Source organism: Belonocnema kinseyi, chromosome 1, assembly GCF_010883055.1.
Source record: "Belonocnema kinseyi isolate 2016_QV_RU_SX_M_011 chromosome 1, B_treatae_v1, whole genome shotgun sequence".
NCBI lineage: Eukaryota > Metazoa > Arthropoda > Insecta > Hymenoptera > Cynipidae > Belonocnema > Belonocnema kinseyi.
Window position 1 is genome coordinate 32,094,910 of NC_046657.1, and position 9,909 is coordinate 32,104,818.

General features: G+C 19.9%; 1 protein-coding gene across 1 annotated transcript in view; it reads right to left on the reverse strand.

Moving 5' to 3' along the window:
- The window catches only part of LOC117177395 (structural maintenance of chromosomes protein 3-like), a 74,254-nt gene that overhangs the window by 58,470 nt on the left and 5,875 nt on the right, over window positions 1-9,909 (reverse strand). Inside the window, exons 3-4 of the mRNA XM_033368053.1 lie at window positions 9,686-9,852; window positions 4,874-5,032 (exon numbers count right to left, since the gene is read on the reverse strand). Of these exons, the coding sequence (XP_033223944.1) occupies window positions 4,874-5,032; window positions 9,686-9,852 (326 nt within the window). The remainder of the gene's footprint in view (window positions 1-4,873; window positions 5,033-9,685; window positions 9,853-9,909) is intronic.

The following is a 9,909-nucleotide window of genomic DNA, read 5'->3' on the forward strand; positions in this document are numbered from 1 at the left end:
AATTAATTTTCAAACAAAAGAGTTAACGATTAATCAATAAAGTTACATTTTTACCAAAAAATATCATTTTGTAACAAAAACGTTAAATTTCAAACAAAAAAAATAAAATTTTAAACAACAAAGTTAATTTTCCAACAAAACAAATTAATTTTCAAACAAAAGAGTTAACGATTAATCAATAAAGTTACATTTTTACCAAAAAAAATCATTTTCTAACAAAAACGTTAAATTTCAAACAAAAAAAGTTAATTTTCAAACAAAATGTTAATTTTCAACCGAAATTTTAATTTTTAAACAAATAATGTAATTTTCAATTAATAAAGTTAATTTTTAAATTAAAAATAAATTTTTAAACAAAAAAGTTTATTTTCCAACAAAACAAATTAATTTTCAAACAAAGGAGTTAACGATCAATCAATAAAGTTACATTTTTACCAAAAAAAATCATTTTCTAACAAAAACGTTAAATTTCAAACAAAAAAAGTTAATTTTCAAACAAAATGTTAATTTTCAACCAAAATTTTAATTTTTAAACAAATAATTTAATTTTTAATCAATAAAGTTCATTTTCAAACAAAAAGTTAATTTCTAAACAAAAGTTAATTTTCAAAGAAAAAAGTAAATTTTCAAACAAAAAAGTTCATTTAATTTTCCAACATAAAAGTCAATAAAGTGAATTTTGCAAACAAAAAAGTTATTTTTCACACAAAGAAGTTAATTTTCAAGAAAAAAATTAATTTGCAACCAAAAGAGGTGAATAAACTATTAACCAAATAGTTCAGTTTTTAAGCCACAAAGTTCATTTGTAGAAAAAAATTTAATTACAAACAAAAAAGTGAATTTTTAGTTAAAGAAAGATAATTTTCAATAAAAAAAGTTAATTTTTAAACAAAAAAAACTTAATTTAAAAAAAAGAGAATTTTCAAATAAAAAACTTAATTTACAAAACAAAAAAGTTTATATTTATACATAAAAGCTAGTTTTTAAACAAAAAGGTTAATTTAAAAAAAAAGTGAAGCTTCAAATAAAAAACTTAGCTTTCAAAACAAAAAAGTTTATTTTCAAACACAAAATCTAGATTTTACAGAAAAAAGATCATTTTAAAACAAGACAATTAATTCCTAACCACAACAGACTACGAGAAACGATGAGGTTTGAAGAAACCAGTCGAATTTTTAATGAAAAAAGATGATTTTAAAAAAACAATTAAATTTTTTAAACAAGAAAATTAATTTCTAGAAATAAACAAAAAAAAACAAATTTCCAACGAAATACATGAATTTTGAACTAAAAAAAAATGAATTTCTTCAAACAAAAAACGAAAAAAACGAATAGTTAAAGTTTTAAATAATTAAATTGACAGCAAATTTTCAACCAAGAAAATTAATTTCTTCCAAAAAGACAAATTTTCAAATAAAAAATATATTTTTTCAACCAAAAAGATGAATTTTTAATTAAAATGATAGAATATTCGACTGAACTGTTTAAATTTTAGGTTAAAAAAATTAATTTTTAACAATAAAAGAACAAGTTACATTCTCAGTTACAAAAAAAAATTAAAAAAAAAAAGATAATTTTCAAAAACACATTTTAACATTATTTAGTTCAATTTTAAACCAAAAAGACGAATTTTGATTGAAATTATGAATCTTTAATTAGAGTAATTGCATTTTCAACCAAAAAGTTGAATTAAAAAAAATAAATTTCTTAAAAAAAACGTATAGTTAAAGTTTCAAATAATTAAATTGACAGAAAATTTTCAGCAAAGAAAATTAATTTCTTCCAAAACGACAAATTTTCAAATCAAAAATATATATTTTCATACAAATAAGATACATTTTTAACTAAATTTATAGAATATGAATTTTTAACTAAAATAATAGAATCTTAAACTGATGTTTAAATTTTCAGTTAAAAGACTCTACTTCAACCAAAAAATTACTAATTTGAAAAAAAATACATTTTCAAATAAAATGACGAATTTTAAAATAAAATGATAAATCTTCAACTGGATTCGATAAACTTTTAAACAAAAAGATTAATTTTCAACAAAGGCGTTTAGCTTTTAACAAATTAGTTTTATTTTCAAACAAAAATATGGATTTTCATCTAAAAAGATTCATTTATACCAAAAAAAAATTTTCAACAATATACATAAATTTTCACCAAAAAAAAATTGTTTTTTAACGCAAAATTATTTTTTTTTTTCATTTGTAAAACTGAGCAGTTTAATTTTTGCTAGAAAATTGGTCTTTTTTATTTAAAAATTCACTTATTTCGTTCGTGATTCATTTATTTTGTGGAAAAACCATGAATTTTTGTAAATAATTAATCTTTTTGTTTCAAAATTCATCTTTTTGGTTGAAAATAAAATAATATTTATAATATTTCAACCAAAAATCGAAACGTTGAATTTGTAGTTAAAATAATTAATGTAATTAATAAGAATAATTAAACCAGAGTTGAATTTTCAATTAAAATTATCAAACTTTAACCAAAAAAAGATGAATGCTGAACAAAAAGTTTAGTAGTTGATATTTCGCCCGAAAAAATATAAAAAATTTTAATTTAAAAAAGTTGAATTCAACCAAAAAAGACAACTTTTAAACAATTAATTAACTAAAATGTTTAATTTTTAAGTTAAAAAATTGAATTTTCAACCAAGACGATTAATTTATAACATAAAAGATGATTTTTAAATTAAGAAAGATAATATTTCAACGAGAAATTGAATAGTTAAATTTTTATTTAAAAAATGAATGTCCAAACCAAAAATATAAACTTTTACATAAAATGTTGAAATATTCAATTGAAATTTCCACTAAAACAGATTATTTTTTAACCAAAAATAAAAAAATTTAATTATCAGTTTGAAAATTATTGTTAATTTTTAAAAAATCAACAAAATGGGCAAATTTTCAACCAAAGAGATGAACTTTCAACCAAAAAATAAATTAATTGATTAAAAAAAACAACAACGAATTTCCTATCAAATATATATTAATTTTAAAATCAAAAAGACAAATTTTCAACTAAATAAATAGAAAAGTTAAATTATCAGAAAAAAAAATTTTGACTAAAAAAATTAATGCTTAGTCAAATGCTTGAGTTTTGAACCAAAAAAGATAAATTGTCAATCAAAAATTGAAAATATAAAGTTTCATTTAAAAATATTAATTTTCGACAAAAAATTATAATTTTCAACTAAAATGCTGAATATTTAAGTAAAATAATAGAATTTTTAACCTAAAAGATGCATATTCAACCAAGAATACTAATTTCTAACAAGAAATATGAATATTCAAATAAAAAAGATAGTTTTTCGACCAAAACTTGAATAGTTTAATTCTGAGTTCAAACTTAATTAAATTTTCAGTTAAAAAACATTAATTTTAATGAAAAAAACAACTAATTTTAACCGAAATATTCAGATACAATAATATAAAGCTACTTTTAAAAATAAAGAAGTGTTATTCAATTTTAAAATAAAATTTTTAGAAAATTAGCACGCCCTAGAAAAAATTCCTTAAATATAAAAAATGCCCTGACTTTTACAGGTTTTTCTTATTATTAAAAATTTCCTAAATTAATTGTAATTAAATTTTTTTCATTTTTGTTACCGACGATTTATAAGTTTTTGAAAAAGATTGAAATAAATTAGTTGATTTTTCAAAATTAAGAATTTTTAAATACAGTTTTGAAGATTTAAACAATTAATTACAATTCCAACTGTTTCATTTTGTAAAAATTTTATTTTTAATTAAATTTTTAAAAAATTAAGTTGAAGGAAAGCAAATTTTATATTTTTAACATTTTAGATTTTTTTATTGGCTTGAAAAGGCGAAAATTCTGTACTATTTTGAACCTTTCTGTATTAGGAAAAAAATTTATTTTCAACATTTTTATTACGCTGAAAGGAAGGAAATTTTCTATTTTAATTTTTTTTTTATTTGTAATAGAAATTCTTTACATTTAATAATTTTATCTATTTTTGAGGGAAAGAATCTTGGGTTTAAGTTTTTGAAGTGAACTAGAATAGAATTTTTTTTGTTTAACATTTTTTATTGAGCAAAAGGCGGAAAAAATTTTGTACTTTTAACATTTTTCTAAAAAAGAAAAGAGGGGAATATTAAATTTTCAATTTCTTCTGAATTCAGAGAGAATTTTTTATTTTTTGTATTGCGCTGGGTGGAAGTAATTTTTTTCGGAATTAAAAAAGGAATTTATATCAAAAAAAAATTGTATTAATATTATAAATCTCTTCAAGGGCAACAAATTCTGTATTTTAGTATTTTTTCTTAAATTGAAATAGTGACATTATTTTTTAATAATTTTTTGTTCTTTATTCGAAAAGGAAAATCCTTTACTTTTAACATTTTTATTGAGTAAAAAGGGAAAAAATGGTATTTTAAAATTATTCGTAAAATGAAAGGACTTTTTTTTGCCATTTTTTTCTTAATTCGAACGAGGAAAATTTTTTATTTAATTTGAAGAGAGAAAATATCACTTTATAATTTTTTTCTGAATTGTGACAGAGAATTTTTATCATTTTTAACAATAATTTTATCGATATTTTAATTTATTAAAACGAGGTAAATTCTGTACTATTTTTTATATCTTTTGTAAAGTTAAAACTGAAAATTGTTTATTTTTACTATTTTGATTGAGTTATAAGGTAGGAAATTTTGATTTGTAAATTTTTTGTTAACTGGAATAGAAAATTGGTTTGTTTAGAACATTTTTATTGATTTAATGAACATAAAAATTGGTATTTTTAACATAATTAAAAACTGAGAAGGTGGAAATTTTTTTTTCCTCAAATTTTTATCAGCCACACTGTAATAAAAATGAATAAAATTATATAAATTCTTACCTCACCCTGCGGCACGATATAAATTGGACGTTTTATTGAGAAATTGGCCTTTTGAAGATGCTTCATAAATTCAGATTTGACAATTCGCGTATTATTTATAAAATACAAATCTTTTTTCATGTCAAGTTGTCTCGAGAAACACAGAATCTCTGCATAAAACTGTAAAATTTAGAATAATAAATATTAGTTTAATTGTCTCAATAAATTTATAATAAAAAAAATAAAAGTACGCAGCCAAAAGTAGAATAGTTAAATTTTCATTAAAAACTGAATTTTCAACCAAATGAAATTAATTTTTAAATTAATTATTCAATTTTACAATCAAAAAGAATTAATTTCTATAAAAAAAGATGATTTTTTCCACAAATAGTAAAAATAAGAATAGAAATTAATTTTGAACTAAAATGGTGAAACTTCAACCAAAATAATTTATTTAAAAAAAAATAGTAAAATTTTCATCCCAGAAGATTAATTTTCTACCGAAAATGAAAATTTTTGAACAAAATACATGAAGTTTCAACTAAAAAAGATGAATTTTCAGCGAAAAATAAAATATTTAAATATACAGTTAAAAAAAAATTTACTAAGGAAAAAAATGATTTTTTAACCAAACAGATGAATTTTCAATGAAGATCAATTGTACACCAATCATGGAGTAGTTTAATATTGTAGTTTAAAAAATTAATCTTCGGGAAAAATGTTATCTTTGATATTTCAATTATAAAAGATTTTTATTTTTAACTAAGATAAAAATAAATTTTCAACAAAATAAGTGAATTTTGAATAAAAAAAAAGTTTCTTCAAATACGTAGTTGAATTTTCACAAAACAAAAGGAATTTTTAACAAAAAGTGTAATAGTTGATAATTCAAATATTTAAAAGATTTTAATTTTAACACAAAAAGGACTAATTTTTTAAAAATTATCAAAAAATTTTAACTAGATTATTATCAATCCAAAAGGAATTTTTGTTATAAAAAACGGTGAAATTTTAACTATTTAAGTGCATTTTCAACCACAAATGAAATTGTTACCTTTTGAGTTGAGAAAAAAGAAATTTTAAACAAACTGATTTTCCATCCAAAAAAAATTATTTTTCGATCAAAAAGTCATGAATTTTCACCCGAGAAACAAATTTTGAACCAAAAAGAATGAAATTTTACAAAAATAGTTAAATTTTCAAAAAAAAAATATTAAACTTTTAACAATAGAGTTGGTTTTTAAACAAATAAATATAAATTTTAACCAAGAAAAGATTAATTTTAAAATGAAAACGTCCGTTTTTAACCTAAAAATGGAATAATTAAATTTTTAGTTGAAAAAACTACATGAATCTTCAACAAAGTAGATGAATGAAAAAAATTTTTGAAGCAAAAAGAATGTCTTTTTAACGAAATTTTCAAATAAAAAGGCGAAATTTTTAACAAAAAATGAAATTGTTACATTTAAATAAAAAAAATAATTTTCATTGAAAACAGAAATTAATTTCCCATCCAAAAAAAAATTTTTCGACCAAATACGATTAAATTTTAACATAAGAAACGAATTTTGAACCAAAAATTACTTTTTAACAAAATAATTGAATTTTCAACAAAGTTATTGCATACATTGTTGGTTGAAAAAAATAATTTCTATACAAAAAGAACGATTTATTTCACCCTCATCATTTTTTGAAAAATACAAAAATTAATTTTTAACAAACTACATGATTTTTCAACAAAATTGAAAACTCTTAACCCAAAAAAAAAATTTTTGAAAAAAAAATAACCCAGATGATAATTTTTCTCTCCAAAAAGAGGAATTTCGAACCACAGAGAATGAATTTTTAACCAAATAGTTGAATTTTCAAAAAAATATTTGAACTTTTAACAAAAAAATAAAAAAGGTAAATTTTCAACAAAAAATGGAATTATTATGTTAAAAGTTGAAAAAAAATTGTAAATAAAAAATTTTTTCCACTCAGAACATAATTTTTCAACCAAAAAAGTTAAATTAAAAAAAAGTATATGAATTTTCAACAAAATAGATGAGTTTGGAAAAAAAGTTTTTAATTAATTTTTAACAAAGTAGTTAAATTTTTAATGAAAGAGTAGATTTTGAAAATCAGAAGAGATTGATTTTCAACTAAAAAAGGAAAGTTTCCATGAAAAGAAAAAAAAGAATGATCAAATTTGAAGCTGAAAAAATTAATTTTCATAAAAAAAAATTGCTTTCCACCCAGAAGATAATTTTTCTACCTGAAAAGAAGAATTTTACACCAAACAGAATTAATTTTTAACGAAATAGTTGAATTTAAACAGAAAAAAATTTGAACTTTTAACAAGAGTTCACTTTCAAACAAGAAAAGATGAATTTTCACATAAAAAAGGTAAATTTTTAACAAAAAATGGAATTATTATGTTAAAAGTTGAAAAAATGGTAAATAAAAGAAATTTTCCACTCAGAAGATAATTTTTCAACCAAAAAAGTTCAATTAAAAAAAAAGTACATGAATTTTCAACAAAATAGATGAGTTTAAAAATTTTTTTTTAAATATCTTTTTAAAGAAGCAGTTAAATTTTCAATAAAAGAATTAAATTTTTTTAAAAAGAGTAGACTTTGAACATCAGAAAAGATTAATTTTCAACTAAAAAAGGAAAGTTTCCATGAAAAGAAAAAAAAGAATGATCAAATTTGAAGCTGAAAAAATTAATATTCATAAAAAAAAATTGCTTTTCACCCAGAAGATAATTTTTCTACCTGAAAAGAAGAATTTTACACCAAACAGAATTAATTTTTAACGAAATAGTTGAATTTAAACAGAAAAAAATTTGAACTTTTAACAAGAGTTCACTTTCAAACAAGAAAAGATGAATTTTCACATAAAAAAGGTAAATTTTTAACAAAAAATGGAATTATTATGTTAAAAGTTGAAAAAATGGTAAATAAAAGAAATTTTCCACTCAGAAGATAATTTTTCTACCAAAAAAGTTCAATTAAAAAAAAAGTACATGAATTTTCAACAAAATAGATGAGTTTAAAATTTTTTTTTTAAATATCTTTTTAAAGAAGCAGTTAAATTTTCAATAAAAGAATTAAATTTTTTAGAAAAGAGTAAACTTTTAAAATCGGAGAAGATGAATTTTCAACTAAAAAAGGTAAGTTTCTATAAAAAGAAAAAAAAAGAATGATCAAATTTGAAGCTGAAAAAATTAATATTCATAAAAAAAAAATTGCTTTTCACCCAGAAGATAATTTTTCTACCTGAAAAGAAGAATTTTAAACAAAACAGAATTAATTTTTAACGAAGGAGTTAAATTTTCAAACAAAATTTGAACTTTTAACAAAAGAGTTGACTATCGAACAAGAAAAGATGAATTTTCAACTAAAAAAGGTAAATTAAAAAAAATGGTATTGTTAAATTCTAAGTTTGAAAAATTAAATTAATTTCTGTAAAAAATGAAAAATTTTTTTCATCTACAAGATCATTTTTCTACCTGAAAAGACAAATTTTTAACCCAAAAAGGGGATTTTCGAAACAAATTTTTCGACCAAAAAGATGAGTTTTTAACAAAACACATTATTCAATCAAATAGTTTAATTTTTAATCCAAAAAGACGAATTTCGAACTAAAAAGTATGATTTTTTTAAGAAATAGTTAAATTTTCAAAAAATAATTAAATTTGAAAAAAAGTAGACTTTTAAACTAAAAAAGATTAATTTCCAACTAAAAAAGGTGGATTTCCATGAAAAAAAGAATCATCAAATCTGAAGCTGAAAAAATTAATTTTCATACAAAAAGAAAAATTATTTTTCACCCAGAAGATAATTTTTTTACCTAAAAAGAGGAATTTTTATTCCAAAAAGAGGAATTTCGAACCAAAGAGTATGGAATTTTAACAAAAAAGTTAAATTTTCAAAAAAAAAATCTACTTTTAACAACAAAGTTGACTTTTAAACAAGAAAAAATTATTTTTTTAAATAAAGAAGTCAGTTTTCAACCAAAAAATGGAATCATTAAATTTGAAGTTGAAAAATTAATTTTCATACAAAAAATAATTTTTCAAACTTTAGATAACCTCTCGACCAAAAAAAATTAATTTTCAACAAATCAAAGATATTCTAAACCAAAAAAAAAAATTTTAATTTTTTTTAAATTTTAACGAAGTATTTGACTTTTCAACAAAATATTTTAAATTTTATCAAAAGAGTTGACTTTAAAAAAAAAACGATTTTTCAACAACAAAGATGAATTTTTAACTAAAAGAGGTTAATTTTGATCAAGAAAAAAAAATAAAATCGTTAAATTTGGAGTTGGAAAAATTAGTTTTCATATAAAAAAAAACTAATTTTCAATCCAGACGATAATTTTTCTGCCTAAAAAGAGGAATTTTCAACCCAAAAAGAGGAATTTCGAACCAAAGAGTATAGAATTTTAACAAAAAAGTTAAATTTTCAAAAAAAAATATCGACTTTTATCAACAGAGTTGACTTTTAAACAAGAAAAGATGATTTTGTTAACTAAAAAAAGTCCGTTTTCAACCAAAAAATGGAATCGTTAAATTTGAAGTGAAAAAATTAATTTTCATACAAAAAACAGAACAAATTTTCCACTCTGAAGATAATTTTTTGACTAAAAAATATAAATTTTCAAACAAAATAGATGAATTTTCAACACAAAAAGGCGAATTTTAAAACTAAAAGAATTATTTCTTAACGAAACATTAGCATTTTCAACAAATTGATTTAATTAAAAGAATTTAAATTTAATTAAAATATTTAAATTCAAGATGGTGGATTAGTATTTTTGGGAAAATAATTATTTCTAAATTACCTGAAATCTGTTATCCTCATTGTCTATAAGTATATCGACTCTAGCGAATTTTTTAGGGTCATTGAGGATCGTAAATTTTTCCGCGGAAGTCGTACAGGGAAAATCATTTGTCAAGACAAATCTTATTGCACGCAGATATGTACTTTTTCCAGAACCATTTACGCCGGCTAACAAATAAAAAATATCAATTTACATAATTTGATATTATTTTATTAAATATTATA